The sequence below is a fragment of the Telmatherina bonti genome (assembly GCF_933228915.1).
Source record: "Telmatherina bonti genome assembly, chromosome: 15".
NCBI classification, from domain to species: Eukaryota; Metazoa; Chordata; class Actinopteri; order Atheriniformes; family Telmatherinidae; genus Telmatherina; species Telmatherina bonti.
Window position 1 is genome coordinate 2,704,470 of NC_136613.1, and position 27,079 is coordinate 2,731,548.

The window sequence follows — 27,079 nt, forward strand, 5'->3', positions numbered from 1 at the left end:
TACCAGGTGTTAGAACTGTACCAGGTGTTAGAACTGTACCAGGTGTTAGAACTGTACCAGGTGCTAGACTGTACCAGGTGCTAGACTGTACCAGGTGCTAGACTGTACCAGGGGTTTGACTTTCCCAGGGGTTGGTCTGTACCATGATTTAGACTGTACCAGGTGTTAGTCTGTACCAGGTGTTAAATTGTACCAGGTGTTGGTCTGTACCAGGTGTTGGTCTGTACCACATGTTAGACTGTTCCAGGTGTTTGTCTCAACCATATGTTAGTCTGTAACAGATGTTGGAACTGTACCAGGTGTTAGTCTATACCAGGTGTTGGTCTCTACCACATGTTAGTCTTTACCAGGAGTTAGACTTTACCAGGTGTTAGTCTATACCAGGTGTTAGACTGTACCAGGAGTTAAATTGTACCAGGTGTTGGTCTGTACCACATGTTAGTCTATACCAGGTGTTAGACTGTACCACATGTTCAACTGTACCAGCTTTTAGTCTATACCAGGTGTTGGTCTGTACCACATGTTAGACTGTACCAGGTGTTAGAGCTGTACCAGGTGTTAGTCTTTACCAGGTGTTAGTCTTTACCAGGTGTTAATCTATACCAGGTGCTAGACTGTACCAGGGGTTAGACTGTACCAGGGGTTAGACTGTACCAGGGGTTAGACTGTACCAGGGGTTGGTCTGTACCATGATTTAGACTGTACCAGGTGTTAGTCTATACCAGGTGTTGATCTATACCAGGTGTTGGACTGTACCAGGTGTTGGACTGTACCAGGTGTTGGACTGTACCAGGTGTTGGACTGTACCAGGTGCTAGTCTATACCAGGTGTCAGAACTGTACCAGGTGTCAGAACTGTACCAGGTGTCAGAACTGTACCAGGTGTCAGAACTGTACCAGGTGTCAGAACTGTACCAGGTGTTAGACTGTACCAGGTGTTAGACTGTACCAGGTGTTGGTCTGTACCAGGTGTTAATCTATACCAGGTGTTAGACTGTACCAGCTGTTTGTCTATACCAGGTATTAGAACTGTACCAGGTGTTGGTCAGTACCACATGTTCAACTGTACCAGCTTTTAGTCCATACCAGGTGTTGGTCTGTACCACATGTTAGACTGTACCAGGTGTTAGACTGTACCAGGTGTTAGACTGTGCCAGGTGTTAGACTGTACCAGGTGCTAGTCTATACCAGGTGTTAGTCTTTACCAGGTGTTAGTCTATACCACGTGTTTGTCTGTACCACGTGTTGGTCTATACCAGGTGTTAGAACTGTACCAGGTGTTAGTACTGTACCAGGTGTTGGTCTTTACCAGGTGTTAATCTATACCAGGTGCTAGACTGTACCAGTAGTTAGACTGTACCAGTAGTTAGACTGTACCAGTAGTTAGTCTGTACCAGGTGCTAGTCTGTACCAGGTGCTAATCTGTACCAGGGGTTAGACTGTACCAGGGGTTAGACTGTACCAGGGGTTAGACTGTACCAGGGGTTGGTCTGTACCATGATTTAGACTGTACCAGGTGTTAGTCTATACCAGGTGTTGGACTGTACCAGGTGTTGGACTGTACCAGGTGTTGGACTGTACCAGGTGTTGGACTGTACCAGGTGTTTGTCTCAACCAGGTGCTAGTTTGTACCAGGTGCTAGAACTGTACCAGGTGCTAGAACTGTACCAGGTGTCAGAACTGCACCAGGTGTCAGAACTGTACCAGGTGTCAGAACTGTACCAGGTGTCAGAACTGTACCAGGTGTTAGAACTGTACCAGGTGTTAGAACTGTACCAGGTGTCAGGACTGTACCAGGTGTCAGACTGTACCAGGAGTTAAATTGTACCAGGTGTTGGTCTGTACCAGGTGTTAATCTATACCAGCTGTTTGTCTATACCAGGTGTACCAGGTGTTGGTCTGTACCAGGTGTTAATCTATACCAGCTGTTTGTCTATACCAGGTGTACCAGGTGTTGGTCTGTACCAGGTGTTAATCTATACCAGGTGTACCAGGTGTTGGTCAGTACCACATGTTCAACTGTACCAGCTTTTAGTCCATACCAGGTGTTGGTCTGTACCACATTTTAGACTGTACCAGGTGTTAGACTGTACCAGGTGTTAGACTGTACCAGGTGTTAATCTATACCAGGTGCTAGACTGCACCAGTAGTTAGACTGTACCAGGTGTTGGTCTGTACCAGGTGTTGGTCTGTTCAACAAGTTAGTCTATACCAGGTTTTAGTCTATACCAGGTTTTAGTCTATACCAGGTTTTAGTCTATACCACGTGTTGGTCCATACCAGGTGTTGGTCTGTACCACATGTTAGACTGTACCAGGTGTTAGTCTATACCAGGTGTTGGTCTGTACCACATGTTAGAACTGTACCACATGTTAGAACTGTACCACATGTTAGAACTGTACCAGGTGTTAGAACTGTACGAGGTGTTAGAACTTTACCAGGTGTTGGTCTGTACCACATGTTAGTCTGTAACAGATGTTGGAACTGTACCAGGTGTTAGTCTATACCAGGTGTTGGTCTCTACCACATGTTAGTCTGTACCATGTTTTAGACTTTACCAGGTGTTAGTCTATACCAGGTGTTAGACTTTACCAGGAGTTAAATTGTACCAGGTGTTGGTCTGTACCACATGTTAGTCTATACCAGGTGTTAGAGCTGTACCAGGTGTTAGTCTTTACCAGGTGTTAATCTATACCAGGTGCTAGACTGTACCAGGGGTTAGACTGTACCAGGGGTTAGACTTTACCAGGGGTTGGTCTGTACCATGATTTAGACTGTACCAGGTGTTAGTCTATACCAGGTGTTAGTCTATACCAGGTGTTAGACTGTACCAGGAGTTAAATTGTACCAGGTGTTGGTCTGTACCACATGTTCAACTGTACCAGATTTTAGTCTATACCAGGTGTTGGTCTGTACCACATGTTAGACTGTACCAGGTATTAGAGCTGTACCAGGTGTTAGTCTATACCAGGTGTTAGTCTATACCAGGTGTTAGAACTGTACCAGGTGTTAGTCTGTACCAGGTGTTAGTCTGTACCAGGTGTTGGTCTGTACCAGGAGTTAAATTGTACCAGGTGTTGGTCTGTACCAGGTGTTAATCTATACCAGGTGTTAGACTGTACCAGCTGTTTGTCTATACCAGGTATTAGAACTGTACCAGGTGTTGGTCTGTACCAGGTGTTCAACTGTACCAGCTTTTAGTCCATACCAGGTGTTGGTCTGTACCACATGTTAGACTGTACCAGGTGTTAGAATGTACCAGGTGTTAGACCGTACCAGCTGTTTGTCTATACCAGGTATTAGAACTGTACCAGGTGTTGGTCAGTACCACATGTTCAACTGTACCAGCTTTTAGTCCATACCAGGTGTTGGTCTGTACCACATGTTAGACTGTACCAGGTGTTAGACTGTACCAGGTGCTAGTCTGTACCAGGTGCTAGTCTGTACCAGGTGCTAGTCTATACCAGGTGTTAGACTGTACCAGGTGTTAGACTGTACCAGGTGTTAGACTGTACCAGGTGTTAGACTGTACCAGGTGTTAGTCTGTACCAGGTGTTGGTCTGTGCAACAAGTTAGTCTATACCAGGTTTTAGTCTATACCACGTGTTTGTCTGTACCACGTGTTAGTCTGTACCAGGTGTTGGTCTGTGCAACAAGTTAGTCTATACCACGTGTTTGTGTGTACCACGTGTTGGTCTATACCAGGTGTTAGTCCATACCAGGTGTTAGACTGCACCAGTAGTTAGACTGTACCAGTAGTTAGACTGTACCAGGTGTTAGAACTGTACCAGGTGTTAGTACTGTACCAGGTGTTAGTACTGTACCAGGTGTTGAACTGTACCAGGTGTTGAACTGTACCAGGTGTTGAACTGTACCAGGTGTTTATCTGTACCAGGTGTTTATCTGTACCAGGTGTTTATCTGTACCAGGTGTTTATCTGTACCACGTGTTGGTCTGTACCACGTGTTGGTCTGTACCACGTGTTGGTCTGTACCAGGAGTTAAATTGTACCAGGTGTTGGTCTGTACCACATGTTAGTCTGTACCAGGTGTTAATCTATACCAGTAGTTAGACTGTACCAGGTGTTGGTCTGTTCAACAAGTTAGTCTATACCAGGTTTTAGTCTATACCAGGTTTTAGTCTATACCACGTGTTTGTCTGTACCACGTGTTGGTCCATACCAGGTGTTAGTCCATACCAGGTGTTGGTCTGTACCACATGTTAGACTGTACCAGGTGTTAGTCTATACCACATGTTAGAACTGTACCAGGTGTTAGACTGTACCAGGTATTAGTCTATACCACATGTTAGAACTGTACCAGGTGTTAGAACTGTACCAGGTGTTGGTCTGTACCACATGTTAGAACTGTACCAGGTGTTAGAACTGTACCAGGTGTTAGAACTGTACCAGGTGTTAGAACTTTACCAGGTGTTGGTCTGTACCACATGTTAGTCTGTAACAGATGTTGGAACTGTACCAGGTGTTAGTCTATACCAGGTGTTGGTCTCTACCACATGTTAGTCTGTACCAGGAGTTAGACTTTACCAGGTGTTAGTCTATACCAGGTGTTAGACTGTACCAGGAGTTAAATTGTACCAGGTGTTGGTCTGTACCACATGTTAGTCTATACCAGGTGTTAGACTGTACCACATGTTCAACTGTACCAGCTTTTAGTCTATACCAGGTGTTGGTCTGTACCACATGTTAGACTGTACCAGGTGTTAGAGCTGTACCAGGTGTTAGAGCTGTACCAGGTGTTAGTCTTTACCAGGTGTTAATCTATACCAGGGGTTAGACTGTACCAGGGGTTAGACTGTACCAGGGGTTGGTCTGTACCATGATTTAGACTGTACCAGGTGTTAGTCTATACCAGGTGTTGATCTATACCAGGTGTTGGACTGTACCAGGTGTTGGACTGTACCAGGTGTTGGACTGTACCAGGTGTCAGAACTGTACCAGGTGTCAGAACTGTACCAGATGTTAGTCTATACCAGGTGTTAGACTGTACCAGGAGTTAAGTTGTACCAGGTGTTGGTCTGTACCAGGTGTTAATCTATACCAGGTGTTAGACTGTACCAGCTGTTTGTCTATACCAGGTGTTAGAACTGTACCAGGTGTTGGTCAGTACCACATGTTCAACTGTACCAGGTGTTAGACTGTACCAGGTGTTAGACTGTACCAGGTGTTGGTCTGTACCAGGTGTTGGTCTGTGCAACAAGTTAGTCTATACCAGGTTTTAGTCTATACCACGTGTTTGTCTGTACCACGTGTTTGTCTGTACCACGTGTTTGTCTGTACCACGTGTTTGTCTGTACCACGTGTTTGTCTGTACCACGTGTTTGTCTGTACCACGTGTTAGTCTGTACCAGGTGTTGGTCTGTGCAACAAGTTAGTCTATACCAGGTTTTAGTCTATACCACGTGTTTGTCTGTACCACGTGTTGGTCTATACCAGGTGTTAGTCCATACCAGGTGTTAGACTGTACCAGGAGTTAAACTGTACCAGGTGTTGGTCTGTACCACATGTTAGACTGTTCCAGGTGTTTGTCTCAACCATATGTTAGTCTGTACCAGATGTTGGAACTGTACCAGGAGTTAGACTTTACCAGGTGTTAGTCTTTACCAGGTGTTAGTCTTTACCAGGTGTTAGTCTATACCAGGAGTTAAATTGTACCAGGTGTTGGTCTGTACCACATGTTAGTCTGTACCACATGTTAGTCTGTACCACGTGTTAGTCTGTACCAGGTGTTAGAACTGTACCAGGTGTTAGAACTGTACCAGGTGTTAGAACTGTACCAGGTGCTAGTCTATACCAGGTGTTAGAACTGTACCAGGTGTTAGTCTGTACCAGGTGTCAGAACTGTACCAGGTGTCAGAACTGTACCAGGTGTTAGAACTGTACCAGGTGTTAGTCTATACCAGGTGTTAGTCTGTACCAGGTGCTAGTCTATACCAGGTGTTGGACTGTACCAGGTGTTGGTCAGTACCACATGTTCAACTGTACCAGCTTTTAGTCCATACCAGGTGTTGGTCTGTACCACATGTTAGACTGTACCAGGTGTTAGACTGTACCAGGTGCTAGTCTATACCAGGTGTTAGAACTGTACCAGGTGTTAGACTGTACCAGGTGTTAGACTGTACCAGGTGTTAGACTGTACCAGCTGTTAGACTGTACCAGGTGTTAGACTGTACCAGGTGTTAGACTGTACCAGGTGTTAGTCTTTACCAGGTGTTAGTCTTTACCAGGTGTTAGTCTTTACCAGGTGTTGGTCTGTGCAACAAGTTAGTCTATACCACGTGTTTGTCTGTACCACGTGTTAGTCCATACCAGGTGTTAGACTGTACCAGGAGTTAAATTGTACCAGGTGTTGGTCTGTACCACATGTTAGACTGTTCCAGGTGTTAGTCTTTACCAGGTGTTAATCTATACCAGGTGCTAGACTGCACCAGTAGTTATACTGCACCAGTAGTTAGACTGTACCAGTAGTTAGACTGTACCAGTAGTTAGACTGTACCAGGTGTTAGACTTTACCAGGTGTTAGAACTGTACCAGGTGTTAGAACTGTACCAGGTGTTAGAACTGTACCAGGTGCTAGACTGTACCAGGTGCTAGACTGTACCAGGTGCTAGACTGTACCAGGGGTTTGACTTTCCCAGGGGTTGGTCTGTACCATGATTTAGACTGTACCAGGTGTTAGTCTGTACCAGGTGTTAAATTGTACCAGGTGTTGGTCTGTACCAGGTGTTGGTCTGTACCACATGTTAGACTGTTCCAGGTGTTTGTCTCAACCATATGTTAGTCTGTAACAGATGTTGGAACTGTACCAGGTGTTAGTCTATACCAGGTGTTGGTCTCTACCACATGTTAGTCTTTACCAGGAGTTAGACTTTACCAGGTGTTAGTCTATACCAGGTGTTAGACTGTACCAGGAGTTAAATTGTACCAGGTGTTGGTCTGTACCACATGTTAGTCTATACCAGGTGTTAGACTGTACCACATGTTCAACTGTACCAGCTTTTAGTCTATACCAGGTGTTGGTCTGTACCACATGTTAGACTGTACCAGGTGTTAGAGCTGTACCAGGTGTTAGTCTTTACCAGGTGTTAGTCTTTACCAGGTGTTAATCTATACCAGGTGCTAGACTGTACCAGGGGTTAGACTGTACCAGGGGTTAGACTGTACCAGGGGTTGGTCTGTACCATGATTTAGACTGTACCAGGTGTTAGTCTATACCAGGTGTTGATCTATACCAGGTGTTGGACTGTACCAGGTGTTGGACTGTACCAGGTGTTGGACTGTACCAGGTGTTGGACTGTACCAGGTGCTAGTCTGTACCAGGTGTCAGAACTGTACCAGGTGTCAGAACTGTACCAGGTGTCAGAACTGTACCAGGTGTCAGAACTGTACCAGATGTTAGACTGTACCAGGTGTTAGACTGTACCAGGAGTTAAATTGTACCAGGTGTTGGTCTGTACCAGGTGTTAATCTATACCAGGTGTTAGACTGTACCAGCTGTTTGTCTATACCAGGTATTAGAACTGTACCAGGTGTTGGTCAGTACCACATGTTCAACTGTACCAGCTTTTAGTCCATACCAGGTGTTGGTCTGTACCACATGTTAGACTGTACCAGGTGTTAGACTGCACCAGGTGTTAGACTGTGCCAGGTGTTAGACTGTACCAGGTGCTAGTCTATACCAGGTGTTAGTCTTTACCAGGTGTTAGTCTATACCACGTGTTTGTCTGTACCACGTGTTGGTCTATACCAGGTGTTAGACTGTACCAGGAGTTAAATTGTACCAGGTGTTGGTCTGTACCACATGTTAGACTGTTCCAGTAGTTAGACTGTACCAGTAGTTAGTCTGTACCAGGTGCTAGTCTGTACCAGGTGCTAGTCTGTACCAGGGGTTAGACTGTACCAGGGGTTAGACTGTACCAGGGGTTAGACTGTACCAGGGGTTAGACTGTACCAGGGGTTGGTCTGTACCATGATTTAGACTGTACCAGGTGTTAGTCTATACCAGGTGTTGGACTGTACCAGGTGTTGGACTGTACCAGGTGTTGGACTGTACCAGGTGTTGGACTGTACCAGGTGTTTGTCTCAACCAGGTGCTAGTCTGTACCAGGTGCTAGAACTGTACCAGGTGCTAGAACTGTACCAGGTGTCAGAACTGCACCAGGTGTCAGAACTGCACCAGGTGTCAGAACTGTACCAGGTGTCAGAACTGTACCAGGTGTCAGAACTGTACCAGGTGTTAGAACTGTACCAGGAGTTAAATTGTACCAGGTGTTGGTCTGTACCAGGTGTTAATCTATACCAGCTGTTTGTCTATACCAGGTGTACCAGGTGTTGGTCTGTACCAGGTGTTAATCTATACCAGCTGTTTGTCTATACCAGGTGTACCAGGTGTTGGTCTGTACCAGGTGTTAATCTATACCAGGTGTACCAGGTGTTGGTCAGTACCACATGTTCAACTGTACCAGCTTTTAGTCCATACCAGGTGTTGGTCTGTACCACATTTTAGACTGTACCAGGTGTTAGACTGTACCAGGTGTTAGACTGTACCAGGTGTTAATCTATACCAGGTGCTAGACTGCACCAGTAGTTAGACTGTACCAGGTGTTGGTCTGTACCAGGTGTTGGTCTGTTCAACAAGTTAGTCTATACCAGGTTTTAGTCTATACCACGTGTTTGTCTGTACCACGTGTTGGTCTATACCAGGTGTTGGTCTGTACCACATGTTAGACTGTTCCAGGTGTTTGTCTCAACCATATGTTAGTCTGTACCAGATGTTGGAACTGTACCAGGAGTTAGACTTTACCAGGTGTTAGTCTATACCAGGAGTTAAATTGTACCAGGTGTTGGTCTGTACCACATGTTAGTCTGTACCACATGTTAGTCTGTACCAGGTGTTAGAACTGTCCCAGGTGTTAGAACTGTACCAGGTGCTAGTCTGTACCAGGTGCTAGTCTGTACCAGGTGCTAGTCTGTACCAGGTGCTAGTCTGTACCAGGTGCTAGAACTGTACCAGGTGCTAGAACTGTACCAGGTGCTAGAACTGTACCAGGTGTCAGAACTGTACCAGGTGTCAGAACTGTACCAGGTGTCAGAACTGTACCAGGTGTTAGAACTGTACCAGGTGTTAGAACTGTACCAGGTGTTAGAACTGTACCAGGTGTCAGGACTGTACCAGGTGTCAGGACTGTACCAGGTGTTAGACTGTACCAGGAGTTAAATTGTACCAGGTGTTGGTCTGTACCAGGTGTTAATCTATACCAGCTGTTTGTCTATACCAGGTGTACCAGGTGTTGGTCTGTACCAGGTGTTAATCTATACCAGCTGTTTGTCTATACCAGGTGTACCAGGTGTTGGTCTGTACCAGGTGTTAATCTATACCAGCTGTTTGTCTATACCAGGTGTACCAGGTGTTGGTCAGTACCACATGTTCAACTGTACCAGCTTTTAGTCCATACCAGGTGTTGGTCTGTACCAGGTGCTAGTCTGTACCAGGTGCTAGTCTGTACCAGGTGTTAGTCTATACCAGGTGTTAGTCTATACCAGGTGTTAGTCTGTACCAGGTGTCAGAACTGTACCAGGTGTCAGAACTGTACCAGGTGTCAGAACTGTACCAGGTGTCAGAACTGTACCAGGTGTTAGTCTATACCAGGTGTTAAATTGTACCAGGTGTTGGTCTGTACCAGGTGTTAGTCTATACCAGGTTTTAGTCTATACCACGTGTTTGTCTGTACCACGTGTTGGTCTATACCAGGTGTTAGACTGTACCAGGAGTTAAATTGTACCAGGTGTTAGAACTGTACCAGGTGTTGGTCTGTACCACATGTTAGACTGTTCCAGGTGTTAGTCTTTACCAGGTGTTAATCTATACCAGGTGCTAGACTCTACCAGTAGTTAGACTGTACCAGTAGTTAGACTGTACCAGGTGTTAGAACTGTACCAGGTGTTAGAACTGTACCAGGTGTTGGTCTGTGCCACCTGTTGGTCTATACCACGTGTTGGTCTATACCACGTGTTGGTCTATACCACGTGTTGGTCTATACCACGTGTTGGTCTGTACCACGTGTTGGTCTGTACCACGTGTTGGTCTGTACCACGTGTTGGTCTATACCAGGTGTTAGTCTGTACCAGGTGTTAGACTGTACCAGTAGTTAGACTGTACCAGGTGTTAGACTGTACCAGGTGTTAGACTGTACCAGGTGTTAGACTGTACCAGGTGTTAGACTGTGCCAGGTGTTAGACTGTGCCAGGTGTTGGTCTGTACCACATGTTCAACTGTACCAGCTTTTAGTCTATACCAGGTGTTGGTCTGTACCACATGTTAGACTGTACCACGTGTTAGACTGTGCCAGGTGTTAAGACTGTGCCAGGTGTTAGACTGTACCAGGAGTTAAATTGTACCAGGTGTTGGTCTGTACCACATGTTAGTCTGTACCAGGTGTTAATCTATACCAGTAGTTAGACTGTACCAGGTGTTGGTCTGTGCAACAAGTTAGTCTATACCAGGTTTTAGTCTATACCAGGTTTTAGTCTATACCACGTGTTTGTCTATACCACGTGTTTGTCTGTACCACGTGTTGGTCCATACCAGGTGTTAGTCCATACCAGGTGTTGGTCTGTACCACATGTTAGACTGTACCAGATGTTAGAACTGTACCAGATGTTAGAACTGTACCAGATGTTAGTCTATACCAGGTGTTAGTCTATACCAGGTGTTAGTCTATACCAGGTGTTAGTCTGTACCAGGTGTTAGTCTGTACCAGGTGTTAGAACTGTACCAGGTGTCAGAACTGTACCAGGTGTCAGAACTGTACCAGATATTAGTCTATACCAGGTGTTAGAACTGTACCAGGTGTTAGTCTTTACCAGGTGTTAGTCTTTACCAGGTGTTGGTCTATACCAGGTGTTGGTCTATACCAGGTGTTAGTCTATACCACGTGTTGGTCTGTACCACGTGTTGGTCTATACCAGGTGTTAGTCTATACCAGGTGTTAGACTGTACCAGGTGTTAGAACTGTACCAGGTGTTAGTCTGTGCCACATGTTAGTCTATACCAGGTATTAGTCTATACCGCGTGTTGGTCTGTACCACGTGTTGGTCTATACCAGGTGCTAGACTGTACCAGGTGTTAGTCCAAACCACGTGTTGGTCTGTACCAGGTGTTGGTCTGTGCAACAAGTTAGTCTATACCAGGTTTTAGTCTATACCAGGTTTTAGTCTATACCAGGTTTTAGTCTATACCACGTGTTTGTCTGTACCACATGTTTGTCTTTACCAGGTGTTAGTCTTTACCAGGTGTTAGTCCGTACCAGGTGTTGGTCTGTACCAGGTGTTAATCTATACCAGGTGTTAGAACTGTACCAGGTGTTGGTCTGTACCACATGTTAGACTGTTCCAGGTGTTGGTCTGTACCAGGTGTTGGTCTGTACCAGGTGTTAGTCTGTACCAGGTGTTAGTCCTTGCAACAAGTTAGTCTATACCAGGTTTTAGTCTATACCACGTGTTTGTCTGTACCACATGTTGGTCTATACCAGGTGTTGGTCTGTGCAACAAGTTAGTCTATACCAGGTTTTAGTCTATACCAGGTTTTAGTCTATACCAGGTTTTAGTCTATACCACATGTTTGTCTGTACCACATGTTAGACTGTACCAGGTGTTAATGTTTGTCTGTACCACATGTTAGACTGTACCAGTAGTTAGACTGTACCAGGTGTTAGACTGTACCAGGTGTTAGTCTGTGCCACATGTTAGTCCATACCAGGTTTTAGTCTATACCAGGTGTTGGTCTGTACCACATGTTAGACTGTACCAGGTGTTAGACTGTACCATGTGTTAGTCTGTGCCACATGTTAGTCCATACCAGGTTTTAGTCTTTACCACGTGTTGGTCTGTACCACGTCTTGGTCTGTACCACGTGTTGGTCTATACCAGGTGCTAGACTGTACCAGGTGCTAGACTGTACCAGGTGTTAATCTATACCAGGTGTTAGACTGTACCAGCTGTTTGTCTATACCAGTTGTTAGAACTGTACCAGGTGTTGGTCTGTACCACATGTTCAACTGTACCAGCTTTTAGTCTATACCAGGTGTTGGTCTGTACCACATGTTAGACTGTACCACGTGTTAGACTGTACCACGTGTTAGACTGTACCAGGTGTTAGACTGTACCAGATGTTAGAATTGTACCAGATGTTAGAACTGTACCAGGTGTTGGTCTGTACCAGGTGTAAGAACTGTACCAGATGTTAGTCTATACCAGGTGTTAGACTGTACCAGGAGTTAAATTGTACCAGGTGTTGGTCTGTACCAGGTGTTAGACTGTACCAGGTGTTAGACTGTACCAGGTGTTAGAACTGTACCAGGTGTTAGAACTGTACCAGGTGTTAGTCTTTTCCAGGTGTTAGAACTGTACCAGGTGTTGGTCTGTACCACATGTTAGACTGTTCCAGGTGTTAGTCTTTACCAGGTGTTTAGTCTGTACCAGGTGTTAGTCTGTACCAGTTGTTAGTCTGTACCAGGTGTTAGAACTGTACCAGGTGTTAGAACTGTACCAGGTGTTAGTCTGTACCAGTTGTTAGTCTGTACCAGGTGTTAGTCTGTACCAGGTGCTAGAGTGCACCAGTAGTTAGTCTTTACCAGGTGTTAGTCCATACCAGGTGTTGGTCTGTACCAGTTGTTATTCTGTACCAGGTGTTAGTCTGTACCAGGTGTTAGTCTATACCAGGTGTTAGACTGTACCAGGTGTTAGAACTGTACCAGGTGTTAGTCTGTGCCACATGTTAGTCTATACCAGGTATTAGTCTATACCGCGTGTTGGTCTGTACCACGTGTTGGTCTATACCAGGTGCTAGACTGTACCAGGTGTTAGTCCAAACCAGGTGTTAGTCCAAACCAGGTGTTAGTCCAAACCAGGTGTTAGTCCATACCAGGTGTTGGTCTGTACCACATGTTAGTCTGTAACAGATGTTGGAACTGTACCAGGTGTTAGTCTATACCAGGAGTTAGTCTATACCAGCTGTTGGTCTGTACCAGCTGTTGGTCTGTACCAGCTGTTGGTCTGTACCAGCTGTTGGTCTGTACCAGCTGTTGGTCTGTACCAGCTGTTAGATTGTACCAGTTGCTAGTCTGTACCAGTTGCTAGTCCGTACCACATGTTAGTCTATACCAGGTGTTAGTCTATACCAGGTGTTAGAACTGTACCAGGTGTTAGTCTGTGCCACGTGTTGGTCTGTACCACATGTTAGTCTGTACCAGGAGTTAGACTTTACCAGGAGTTAGACTGTACCAGGTGTTGAACTGTACCAGGTGTTAGTCTGTACCAGGTGTTGGACTGTACCAGGAGTTAAATGTTACAAGGTGTTGGTCTCAACCACATGTTAGTCTGTACCAGATGTTGGAACTGTACCAGGTGTTAATCTATACCGGCTTTTAATCTATACCAGGTGTTAGACTGTTCCAGGTTTTAGTCTATACCACGTGTTGGTCTGTACCACGTGTTGGTCTGTACCACGTGTTGGTCTGTACCACGTGTTGGTCTGTACCAGGAGTTAGTCTATACCAGCTGTTGGTCTGTACCAGCTGTTGGTCTGTACCAGCTGTTAGATTGTACCAGTTGCTAGTCCGTACCACGTTAGTCTATACCAGGTGTTAGTTTGTACCAGGTGTTAGTCAATACCAGGTGTTAATCTATACCAGGTGTTAGACTGTACCACATGTTGGTCTGTACCAGGAGTTAGTCTGTACTCTGTTGAGTGCAGCTCTTGTTGCATTAACACTGACTATGACCGCCCTACGACGACGTTCTCTAGCTTTATTTATTAAATAAAACCATGCCGTCCCTCTACTGCACCGCCATCATTCAGACTGACCGGAAGGAAAGCTCCGCCTCCCTCCTCTCTTTCCCGCTTTTGCCGTTCGTTCCAGACAAGAAGAAAACGCAGCGGGAGCGTTGAGAGCGTTTTGGGCGTTGGACACAAAAATTGCAGTTTAGTGACTAGCGTCGAGCGTTCAGCGTTTTGAGCGTTTTTTACACTCAAATGCGTTCGGTCTGAATTATAGTGCATTATAGTGTAGGGGCCACTTAGTTTGGTAACTAAGATAACAACAATATAACTAACTATAAATAATAAAATTGCACATTTTTCTCTTTGTTTTTTTGTACACACAAATAAAGTGAAAAAATGAATTATTCTTTTAGAAAATATTTAACAAAAATAAGTTCAGATTTAATCCTTTTTATCCCAGTATGTACACAATTTCTTTGAATTTTTTTGTTTTTATTTTATTTTGCTTTATTTTATTTTATAAAAACTGTGTTTAAGATTTTTATATATATGCTAAATGTAGAAGAGAATATAGTTGTTTTCAAGCATATTTATGCATTTAAAAAAAGCAAATATTCAAATATAATTCTACATTTTATTTTATATATTAATTTAGTCAAATAAATTATTTAAATTCTTTTTTCATCAAATCTTTAACAAAATATTCAGTCTTACATGATGGTAACTGTTGTGACTGGATCATCAGCTCGGGAGAGCGTGGCTAGACCTCAGTTTGTGGATAAACTGAAGAACATCACGGTGAAGGAGGGAACGCTGGTGGAGCTGGCAGTGAAAGCCATCGGAAACCCGCTCCCCGACATTGTCTGGCTGAAGAACAGCGACATCATCACCCCACAGAAGCACCCAAGCATCAGGTAAGCGTCTCTTTCACTGTGAAACGGTAAAACGTGGCGAATCCTCAGTCTGTGGGTTTAACCTTCCGCTCCTTTTCAGGATCGAGGGAACTAAAGGAGAGGCCAAGTTCCGGCTCCCGTCTGCATCGGGCTCGGACAGCGCCTGGTACACAGCGACAGCCATCAACAAGGCCGGCAGAGACACCACCCGCTGTCGGGTCAATGTAGAGGTGGGCCCCGGCGCCCCCCCGGCTGAGAGGAAGCTCATCATTCCCAAAGGAACCTACAAAGCCAAAGAGATCGCTGCTCCGGAGCTGGAACCGCTTCACCTGCGGTACGGTCAGGAGCAGTGGGAAGACGGAGACCTTTACGACAAAGAGAAGCAGCAGAAACCTCAGTTCAAGAAAAAGCTGACCTCTGTCCGCATGAAGCGCTTTGGTCCGGCTCACTTCGAGTGCAGACTGACCCCCATCGGTGACCCCACCATGATGGTAGAGTGGCTCCATGACGGAAAACCTCTGGCCGCTGCCAACCGGCTGCGCATGGTCAACGAATTTGGCTACTGCAGCCTGGACTACGAGGTGGCTTATGCCAGAGACAGCGGCGTCATCACCTGCAGAGCCACCAACAAGTTTGGAGTGGACCAGACCTCGGCCACGCTCATTGTCAAGGACGAGAAGGGTCTGGTGGAGGAGACGCAGCTTCCTGAAGGCAGGAAGGGAGCCCACCGGATCGACGAGATGGAACGCATGGCCCACGAGGGCGGACCAACCGGGGTCAGCGGTGATGAAGAATCTGAGAAAACTAAACCAGAGATTGTCCTGCTGCCTGAACCGGCCCGAGTGCTTGAAGGGGACATTGCCCGGTTCCGCTGCAGAGTAACTGGATATCCAGCTCCCAAGGTCAACTGGTACCTGAATGGACAACTCATCCGCAAAAGCAAGCGATACAGACTCCGTTACGACGGGATTTACTACCTGGAGATTGTTGACGTCAAGTCCTACGACTCTGGTGAGGTCCGGGTGGTTGCCGACAATCCATTAGGCACCACTGAGCACACCGTAAAGCTGGAGATACAGCAGAGGGAGGACTTCCGGTCCATTCTGCGCCGTGCTCCAGCAGAACCCAAGCCTGCGGAGGTCCCGCATGACTCAGGCAAAATGGGATTTGATGTTGTGAAGGTGGACCGAGCCGGCGAGACTGCACAGGACCGAGAGGTGGTCAAACTGCGAAAGGCTCAGAGAATTGTTCACGAGAAAACCTCAGAGGAGTCGGAGGAGCTGAAAAGCAAGTTCAAGCGCAGGACGGAGGAAGGCTTCTACGAGTCTATCTCTGCCGTGGAGTTCAAGTCCAAGAAGAGGGACGACTCCTACGAAGACCTGCTGAAGAAGACCAAAGATGAGCTGCTTCATCACATGAAGGAGAAAGAAGAGGCTGAGAGGAGGATGATGGAGGAACAGGGAAAGGTCACCATCCCCACCATCAAACCAGAGAGAGTCCAGCTCTCCCCCAGCATGGAGGCACCCAAGATCCTGGAACGTATTGGAAGCAAGACCGTCGCTCCGACTGAGGAGGTTCGCTTCCGAGTCAGAGTCGTCGGTAGACCGGAACCTGAATGTCAGTGGTTCAAGAACGGGATCCAGCTGGAGAAGTCAGAGCGAATCTATTGGTACTGGCCCGAAGACCACGTCTGCGAGCTGGTGATACGGGATGTGATGGCGGAGGACTCCGCCAGCGTCATGGTGAAGGCTGTGAACGTCGCTGGAGAGTCCTCCAGCCACGCCTTCCTGCTGGTCCAAGGTAAGGTCCAGGTCCTACAGACTCAGGTCCAGCCAGACTCAGGTCCAGAGCCAGTCTCAGGGCCAGAGCCAGGCTTAGGTCCAGATGTTGGCTCTGGTTCAGAACTACGCTCTAGTCCAGCGCAAGGTTCTGGTCTAGAACCAGGTTGTTGTCCCAAGCTAGTCTCAGGTCCAGAACCAGGCTCCAGTCTCACTTCTTCTGTCATTGCAGCCAAGGCAGCTATTACCTTCACCCAGAAACTGGAGGACACCTTGGCCAACGAGAAGGACACCATGGTGACATTTGAGTGTGAAACCAACGAACCCTTCGTCAAAGTCCAGTGGTTCAAGAACAATGACAAGATCTTCTCAGGAGACAAATACCGGATGCACTCGGACAGAAAGGTCCACTTCCTCTCAGTGTTGATGATCGACATGAGGGACGATGCAGAGTACACATGTGTGGTCATAGACGACGACAATGTCAGGACGAGCGCCAGGCTCCATGTGGAAGGTAGATACATGACTGCTGGTCTTTTTGCCAGTTTGATGTCTGTGGATTGGAAACGTCTGGATATTTGGGATCTTCTGTTCCAGGTGCTTCTCTGGAGCTCATCAAACAGATGGAAGACATAGAGATTCCAGAAAGTTATGCAGGAGAGTTTGAGGTGGAACTGTCTCGTGATGATGCCGAGGGCACCTGGTTCTTCGGAGACAAGGAGCTTTCTGCCAGCAGTAAATACGTCATGTTGTCCCGCCGAGGAAGACAAACCCTGTCAGTGAAGGATGTCCGTAAAGAAGACCAGGGGAAGTACACATTCGTATGTGGAGACCTGAGGAGCAGCGCCTTGTTGAAGATGAAACGTAAGCTCAACACGAGGTCTTCCTCCCAACAGGGTTCATGGAGCTGCTGAACCTGTGTTTTATCCAGAAACAGTCCAGTGAAGGTGGGGTGTTGTCTGACAGATAAAAACAGAAAACAGATCTATGAATCCTTTCTGACCCACAGAACAACACCTTATGACGGTCCAGTAAATAAAATCAGAAGTGGAACTGTTCCCTGTGGGACGCCATGTTTAACCCAGAAAAACTGGACCTATTCACTGCAACAGATAAATATGATGAGGACCAGTGTAAATCTGCACCAGATATTCCAACCAGTCCCTCATTCACTATAACAGCACCATGTTTAATATTAAAAGTGCTGAACTTCATTTATGTTTGCAGATATTTGCTCATTTTGCACCATGTTCTGGAAAATCTGGACCACGTTTATCTCCGTTCCATTGCTGTTCCTTTCATTCTTTCAGAATATTTATTTAGAATGAAACACTCAAATAGAAAAGTGAAGCAGATACTTGCAGCTATGTACCAAATCTTAAACTTGTACAGATTCAGTTATCAAATATCATTAAATATCTAATATGTATATACCAACATCTGTTCATAAAACTCTGGTTGATTTTCTTTCTTTATACATTTTGCGGTGAAAACAACCACAGCGCTTCTCTGGCGTGAGTTAGCAATGCTATTGACATGCTTATAGCATATAAATACATTTGAAAAGTTTCTTGTCGCTTCCGTCCAATCAACTTCTGTCTGAGATGATGTAATGTACATTTATTTATGGAAAACCCCTTAAGATGTGACATTTCGTTTGTGAGGGGGACAAATCACTAACATAACAACAATATTACACACATAAAATAACAGATTGTGACACAGGACGTATTACAAACAATACACTAAAGACTAACACCTAACACAAGACAATCATGGTATAAGTTGATTCTGTTCACACAACTCACCCATCTCGCTCCTCTCAGATCCCCATATTATAACATGAGGAATAAACATTATAAACAATTAGATATTGAACAAAGGAAAATTTCAAACACAGACAGGGTGTTTTAAGGTGTATATAAAGTGAGGTTCTAAATTAGCTATAGGATGCTGTTGCCCTTAAAGATGCTGGTAGATGGTTCCAATCATTAGGAGCTTTAATAGAAAAGAAGCAACGGCCTATCTCTTTACGACGTAAAGGAACAATGAGGACATATTTCCTGAGTTTCTTAAATAATATGTAGGTATGAATAGAGTTAGGAAACATTTCAGATATAAAGGGACATTAAAACAGACACATTTAAATAAGAATTGTAACCAGTACCACTATTGTCTCATATTTGGTTGTAACCAGTTAAGTTTGTCATATAGTATACAGTAATGAGTTGTATTGGGACATCTAAAAATAAATCTACATATAGTATTGAATACAACATTTAATGGTTGAAGATATGTATCATAAGTATTTTGATAAATTATGTCAGCATAATCAACAATTGGTAATATCAACTGTGATATGATTTTCTTTCTAGTTAGTCGTGTAAAACAGTTGCATGTTTTGTGAAGAGGCATTAAGACAGAGTAGGTACATTTAGTTATATAATCGATATGGGGCTTTAAAGTTAGTTCAAAGTCCAGCCAAAGACCCAGATATTTAACAGTAGTTTCTTTTATCATTGATAAACCATTATCAAAGATGATATTTAAGTTGGCTAAATGAAGAGAGTTCCGTGTACAAGAGAGCATGCAATTAAATTTTTTAAAGTTTTAATAAATTCACTTTTAACCAGTTATGAATTAAATTAAAATAATTCTGTAGCGAATTTTGCAGTTGAATTCGATTTGTGTCTGATAAATACATAACAGTGTCATTAGCATACAGATGCATTTGACAAGTGTTACAGACTTGTGGAAGGTCATTAATAAAGATTCAAAATAAACGGGGACCAAGACTGGAGACCTGTGGTACACCTTTTTCCATAATACAGTGGCCAGATTGTTAACCATTAAAAACAAAAAAATTGATGTCTATTACGTACGTAAGGCATTGAACTATAAGAGAGCATTTCTACTGAATCCAACTGAATAGAGCTCATCCAATAGTATATAGTGGTCTACTTGATAAAAGGCTTTTGAGAGATCAAGAAAAATGGGACTTGTGTACTGATTTTAAACAAGGGAAGAGAAGACGTTATTTGTTATTTAAGTAAGGCAGTTGTTGTAGAGTATCCAGAGCAAAAACCTGACTGCTTGGGAGATAAGATGTCAAAATGGTTAAGATAACTGGATAGTTGACGGTAAATTAATTTTTCAAATATTTTAGTGATAGTGTGAATGATTGATATTGGGTTGAAATTGCTGACATCAGCGTGGTCTCCTTTAAAAATGGGTGTTACCTTTGGGTTTTCCAAATGGGAGGAATACAGTATGTCACATTTCAATGTTTTTATTCACTGCTAGAATATATTCACCTGCAAGCTATTTAGCATCTTTTTCCTCATATATTACCAGCTAAAACTAAGACTATAAAATTCACCATTAGCAGATAAAGCTAGGATCATAAAATTCACCATTAACAGCTAAAGCTAAGATCATAAAATTTACCATTAACAGCTAAAGCTAAGATCATAAAATTCACCATTAACAGCTAAAGCTAAGATAAAAAAATTCACCATTAACAGCTAATGCTAAGAGCATGAAATTCAGCATTAGCAGTTAATGCTAAGACCATAAAATCCACCATTAGCAGCTAATGCTAAGACCATAAAATCCACCATTAGCAGCTAATGCTAAGACCATAAAATCCACCATTAGCAGTTAATGCTAAGACCATAAAATCCACCATTAGCAGCTAATGCTAAGACCATAAAATCCACCATTAGCAGTTAATGCTAAGACCATAAAATCCACCATTAGCAGCTAATGCTAAGACCATAAAATCCACCATTAGCAGTTAATGCTAAGACCATAAAATCCACCATTAGCAGTTAATGCTAAGACCATAAAATCCACCATTAGCAGTTAATGCTAAGACCATAAAATCCACCATTAGCAGTTAATGCTAAGACCATAAAATCCACCATTAGCAGTTAATGCTAAGACCATAAAATTAGCCCTTAGGAGCTAATGCTAAAACCATAAAATTCACCATTAGCAGCTAATGCTAAGACCATAAAATTAGCCCTTAGGAGCTAATGCTAAAACCATAAAATTAGCCCTTTTAACTTCAAATGTTGGAGCCATTGACTGGTATGACCGATAAATGTAAACAACATTTGGAACATAATTTTTCAGGAGTGCATGTAGACATGTCGTATCAGATTATTACAGTAATCTGATTACTCACAGACATCTGATTTAGATGCCTATGTAAACAGACTCAATGTTTTGTAAAAAGGATCTCTCCATGTTTGCGTCGCTTCTTTCTGGGTACTCTGCTGGTTTCCTATCCAGGTCTACATGTCCGAGTCTATCTGTCTAGGTCAACCTGTACAGGTCTATCTGTCCAAATCTACCTATCTAGGTCTACCTGTTCAAGTCTATCTGCCTAGGTCTTTCTGTCTAGATCTGTCTGTCCAGGTCTACCTGTCCAAGTTTACCTGTCGATATCTACCTGTCCACGTCTACCTGCTGCTTTCCTGATAACTGATAGACTCCACAGCATGTGACCCTGAATTAGACTAAATGAGATTTAAAGATGAATAAATGAATTTTTTGTGAAAATCCTTATTATTCAACATAAATTGGTGTTTTTACATAAATTTGTGTAATGAATGAGTATAAAATGTATTTATTTAATTCTATTATAATTTATATTTATTTAATTGAGGAAACCAGTGATGAAACCCGGGTATGTTCATACGTATATCTCAGTTGTAGAGCATCTGTTTACCTGTTCAGAATATCTGCAAACAATCAATAAATCGATCAGTCTGAAGATGAAATATCATGTGTTTGTGGTGGAAAAGGAGGCTGGAAGGGATTTCTAGATCTTTGTTTTCTGTTTTAATTCACCTTCATGGAGAACTTTGTAGATTTCCAGCCTGATTAGAGGTTTGGTAGTTCAGCTGTCCTGTACCCCCCCCCACAGTTCGGCCGGTCACCCTGATGCAGCCCCTGGCTGACCTCACAGTGTGCGAGGGCGACATCGCCCAGCTGGAGGTCCGCTTCTCTCAGGAAAACGTTGAGGGCACCTGGTTGAAGAACGGCCAGGCCATCTCGGCCTCGGACTCCGTCCACATCGTCATCGACAGGCTGGTCCACAAACTCTTGGTGGAGAACGTCAGCAGGGAAGACGCTGCCTCCTACTCTTTCATAGTTCCATCTCACGACATCTCCACCTCTGGAAAACTCAATGTTCAGAGTGAGTGCCAGGATATCTCTTTTATACGTCCAGCTGTGGACATCCTGTCCTCACCTTCTGTCTTCTCTCACAGCCATCGATATCGTGGTGCCGCTGAAGGACGTGTCTTCTGTCGAAGGCACCAAGGCTGTCCTGGAGGCCAAGATCTCTGCTCAGGACGTCAGCTCCATCAAATGGTACCACAACGACAAGCTCCTGATGGCCAGCGACCGCATTCAGATGGTTGCTAAGGGAGCCAAGCAGCGCCTGGTCTTCAGCAGGACCTTTGCCTCGGACCAAGGTTGCTACAAGCTGGTGGTGGGGAAGGTGGAGACCAGCTGCAGCCTGTCTGTCGAACGTAAGACATCCCGTCTCCTTTTTGTTCTTTCTTTGGATTCTGATTGATGTTCTAACGCAGCTGCTTCTACAGAGGTCCAGATCATCAAGCACATGGAGGACAAAGTCTGCTCAGAGTCTCAGAATGTCACCTTTGATGTAGAAGTTTCTCATCCTGGAGTTGACCCAGTCTGGACTTTCAGTGGCCAGCTGCTCAAGGCCGGACTCAAGTACAAGATGGAGTCCAAGGGGAAGGTCCACTCTCTGGTGGTTATTGACACGATGAAGGATGAGGAGGGCCAGTACATGTTCCACGCCGGTGAGAAGACATCCGGCGCTGAGCTCTCAGTCTCTGGTACGTCCACAGAAACCGTCTGAATGTCCAGAAGTTGGACTTGAAACGGTCAGATACCAGACGAAGATGTCTCTGTGTCGCCACCAGGTGGAGCCATCACGCGCCCGCTGCAGGATGTGACGGTGGCCGAGTCTCAGACCGCAGAGCTGGAATGCCAGGTCGCCAACGCCGACACGGAGGGCAGGTGGCTGAAGGACGGCCAGCCCGTGGACCTGAATGAGAACGTGGTGAGCGAGGTGAAGGGGGCCGTCAGGCGCCTTGTCATCCTCATCACCAGACCGCAGGACGTCGGAGAGTACACCTACCAGGTGGCCAACTCCAAAACCAGCGCCAACCTGCGGGTGGAGGGTGAGTACCAGAGTGTTGCGGTGTCCGGTGTCTCCAAACGGGGTGTCAAACATATGGCCCGGGGGCCAAAAGCGTCCCACCAGAGGGTCCACAAAGACATAAACCGTTTGAACCCTCTGGGCTAAAATGCGTCTTCGTCATGTCGGTTTATGGTCATGTGACATGCGGGTTTTCCTCCAGCTGTCAAGATCAAGAAGACCCTGAAGAACCAGACCGTGACGGAGACCCAGGAGGCGGTGTTCTCCCTGGAACTCACCCACCTGGATGTGAAAGGATCCCAGTGGATCAGGAACGGCGTGGAACTGCAGAACGGCGACAAGTATGAGATCACGTGCGAGGGGACCGTCCACACCCTGAAGGTGAAGGGCTGCAGCACGCAGGACGAGACCGTCTACTCCTTCAAGCTGGGAAAACTGTCGGCCAACGCCAGGCTCAACGTGGAGAGTGAGTATCTGTAGGATTCCTGACTCCCTCTGCCGTTCCCTCCTAACCTTCCTCCCGCTTCGTCTGCACAGCCATCAAAATTGTGAAGAAGATAAAGGACGTGACATCCCTGCTGGACGGCACCGCCTCCTTCGAGATGAGCCTGTCGCACGACGACATCCCTGTCAGGTGGATGTTCAATGGCGTGGAGCTGAAGCCGAGCGACAGGTGCAAGATCCTGTCGGAGAGGAAGGCTCACAAGCTCGTCCTGCAGAAGGTGGATGAGGGCAGCGGTGGAGAGTACACGGCGGTGGTGGGACACCTGCAGTGCAGCGCCGTGCTCACGGTGGAGGGTACGTCACACCGAGTCTAGAAGACATGCAAAGAAGAAACCCAAATACAATTTTGTAAAAAAATTGTAAGAACAAAATACAGAAATAAAAAAGTATTTTAAAAAAAAATCATAGAATCTTGTTTTCTTTTGTAAATTTACCAGAAAGTTTGATTTAGTTTTAGGAAAAAAGAATTGACAATAAATTTAGACTTTTATAATATTTTATGTTTACTTTGTTCGAAAATATTTTTAAACAGATTTTTAAATTATTTCAAGTTTGATGTCAGAAAAAAAATCAAATATGTTTATTGGATTTAAATGAATAAATTAAATTTAAAAAATAAACATATTTTAGATAAAATGATATTTTACCATTTAAAATGATTAAAATCAATTAAAACATTTTAATTCTTAATTAACTAATTAATTCTTTTAAAAGTCTAATTTATCATCTGGTTGCTATAATTTGTAGTTTATGAATATTGACCTAAGATGCATATTGTTGGTAATTTACGTGTTGTGACTGGATCTGATGCAGCGCTGCGAGTCACCAGACCCATGAAGAACCTGCAGGTTCCCGAGACGCAGGCGGCCACGTTGGAGTGCGAGGTGTCGCACTTCAACGTGCCGTCCACCTGGCTGAAGAACGGCGTGGAGATCGAGATGAGCGAGAAGTTCCGGATCGTGGTTCAGGGGAAGCTCCACCAGCTGAAGATCATGAACACCAGCAGGGACGACTCCGCCGAGTACACCTTCGTCTGCGGGAACGACCGCGTGTCGGCCACGCTCACCGTCGACCGTAAGATGGCATCCGGCTGCATGACCCGGAAGGCCTGGTTCCCGTAGGTCCTTCTAACGTGTGCTTCTCCTGCAGCCGTTCTCATCACCTCCATGATGAAGGACCTGAACGCTCAGGAGAAGGATACCATCACCTTCGAAGTCACGGTCAACTACGAGGGCATCGTCTACAAGTGGCTGAAAAACGGCGTGGAGGTGAAGTCGTCGGACCGCTGCCAGGTCCGCAGCCGGCAGCTCACGCACTCGCTCACCATCCGGAACGTTCACTTCGGAGACGGCGGGGAATACCAGTTTGTTGCCGGTTCCGCTGCCAGCGCCGCCAACCTGTTCGTGGAAGGTAACGACGGCGTGGTGTCGGGCGGATTTAGCGACGTCGGGGACCCCGCTGATTGGTCTGTCTCCCTGTTTTCAGCTCGGCTGGTTGAATTCACCAAGAAGATCAAAGACATAAAGGTCACGGAGAAAAAGAAGGCCGTTTTCGAGTGCGAGGTTTCTGAGCCCAACATCCAGGTGATGTGGATGAAAGGCGGCCAGGAGCTGGACACGTCCGAGGACAGGTGAGTCCATCTGACGCCTCGGGGATCCACTGCTGATCAGGTCTCACATCCTGCTGCCTCCTCAGGTACCTCGTGACCTCAGAGAAGCACCTTCACCGCCTCATGATCCAGACGGTCCGCATGTCCGATGCCGGAGAGTACTCCGTGGTCGCTGGATCCAGTGTCTCCAAGGCCCACCTGACCGTGGAAGGACGCGACGTCCGGATCTCCGAACCTGCCGAGCGGGAGATCACGGTGAGCCGTCACGGTTCAGAAGACAACTGAACTTCTGAGAGATCTGAATGCGAGTCAGAACATTTCTCCATCCTGTCCTGCAGGTCCTGGAAAAACACCGAGCTACCTTTGAGTTTGAGGTGAACGAGGACGACGTGGAGGGCCGCTGGCTCAGGAACGGCGTGGAGATCCAGTTCTCGGTGGAGGAGAGGTTAAGCTACGCCACCATCAGGAAGCTGCACCGCCTCACCATCTCCGAGACCTTCAGGAGCGACGCCGGCGAGTACACCTTCATCGCCGGCAAGAACAGGAGCACCATGAACCTCCGGGTCAACAGTGAGTCCAGCAGAAAGTCCAGGCTCAGGTTCCACACCTGGTCTCCAGGTGGACCGGATCAGTAAAATAATTACCCCATTGTAATGTTTACATTAATCATCCTTTTACAACATTTTCAGGATAGTTTCATATTTGATCCATATTTGACCTGAGTTTTAGTTTATTCTATTTTATTTAATTTTAAACAATTTTAAGTCTTGATTTCATTTTTTTTTTTTTTTTACATTTATTAACATTCATTTAGTTTTACTTATTAAAATAGATATTGTTTATATTTCCTGTTATACATATATTTATAATTTAATATGCAGGTAATTATAAACAGACCATTTAATGATATTTCTTTTGCTTTTAAATTTTATTATTTGGGGTTTAGGATTTTTTATCTGTTATAGAAAATTTGATATCATGTTGTATTATTTTACATTTATTATAATTTATATTTCAACATATTTCCTTAATAAACTTTCTACAATTTAATTTCATATCTAAAAATGTTTTATATTTTACATGCATTTCTATATAAATATTTAGATCTCCATACCCAGTTTGGGTCGCTGACTCAGATCCAGTTTTTAGAGACTATATGGAGGACTGGGAATGATGGGCGGTGGAACTAACCAACGTGACGCTTCTGTCCTTCAGCCCCAGAACCTCCTCAGATCCTGCGTCACATGGAGCCTCAGTCGGTGGAGGCTGGGAAGCCGGCCCGCTTCTCGGTCCAGGTGAGCGGCGTCCCCCACCCCCAGATCTCCTGGTACAAGAACTCCCAGGCTCTGTCTCCGGGTTTCAAGTGCAAGTTCCTCCACGATGGCAACGAGCACACTCTGCTGCTCATTGAGGTCTTCCCCGAGGACGCCGCCATTTACAACTGCGAAGCCAAAAACGAGTGCGGTGCCGCCACCAGCACCGCCACACTCAACGTGGAGGGTGAGTTCTGACCCGGTCCCGCGGAGCGGACAGACGGGAAACCTCCAGAAAGCCCTAAACCGGATCTCTCTGTGTGTTTTAGTCTCAGAGGTGGTTTCTCCGGACTCGGCGGCCCCCATGGCTTCTCCCGTTGTCATTTCCCCCATCGGCGACGCCTCTGCCCGCGAGGGAGAACCGGCTCACTTCCAGTGTAGAGTCCGCGGAGACGGTGAGAGGACCAACCCCCTCAGCTTCAGTTCCACAGGGAGGGGGCGGGTCCGACTCTGACAGAGTCTCTGGTTTCCTTCATCTGTCTGCAGACGTGAAGATCAGCTGGTTCCACAGGGAGCAGGAGATCAAACAGTCGGACTTCTTCAGGATATCTCAGTTTGACGACAGCTGTCAGCTGGAGATCTCCAGGGTCTACCCCGAGGACGAGGGCGAGTACACCTGCGTGGCCACCAACAACGCCGGGAGGGTGTCCTGCTCTGCCACGCTGGTGCTGGACGGTGAGTAGACCTGTTCCTCAGATCCAGGTGCAGGACGGGTTCCGGTCCAGATTCTGGATCAGATCCACGACTCAGCTAAGATTTTTACAGGTTAGGTCAAGCAAGTCGTCCGACCACGACCGTGATCTGGTTTTCACTGTGGTCTGGTCCAGTTCTGACAGTGGACCCGTTCTGACAGTGGACCCGTTCTGACAGTGGACCCGTTCTGACAGTGGACCCGTTCTGAGCGTGGACCAGTTCTGACCGGGTTGCTCTGGTTTAAAGTAATTTGATCTAGTCTGGGCCCAGGTTGGACCAGTTTGCTCCA

General features: G+C 45.6%; 1 protein-coding gene across 1 annotated transcript in view; it reads left to right on the top strand.

Annotated features, from left to right (window-relative positions):
* Positions 1-27,079, top strand: part of LOC306766733 (titin-like) — a 377,999-nt gene that overhangs the window by 27,565 nt on the left and 323,355 nt on the right. Inside the window, 18 exon segments of the mRNA XM_079254554.1 lie at positions 14,544-14,712; positions 14,792-16,491; positions 16,702-16,983; positions 17,067-17,333; positions 21,403-21,675; positions 21,749-22,012; positions 22,085-22,345; positions 22,433-22,693; positions 22,874-23,137; positions 23,209-23,469; positions 23,989-24,249; positions 24,325-24,585; positions 24,661-24,805; positions 24,871-25,039; positions 25,123-25,354; positions 26,000-26,284; positions 26,367-26,492; positions 26,584-26,772. Coding sequence (XP_079110680.1) covers positions 14,544-14,712; positions 14,792-16,491; positions 16,702-16,983; positions 17,067-17,333; positions 21,403-21,675; positions 21,749-22,012; positions 22,085-22,345; positions 22,433-22,693; positions 22,874-23,137; positions 23,209-23,469; positions 23,989-24,249; positions 24,325-24,585; positions 24,661-24,805; positions 24,871-25,039; positions 25,123-25,354; positions 26,000-26,284; positions 26,367-26,492; positions 26,584-26,772 — 5,670 coding nt within the window.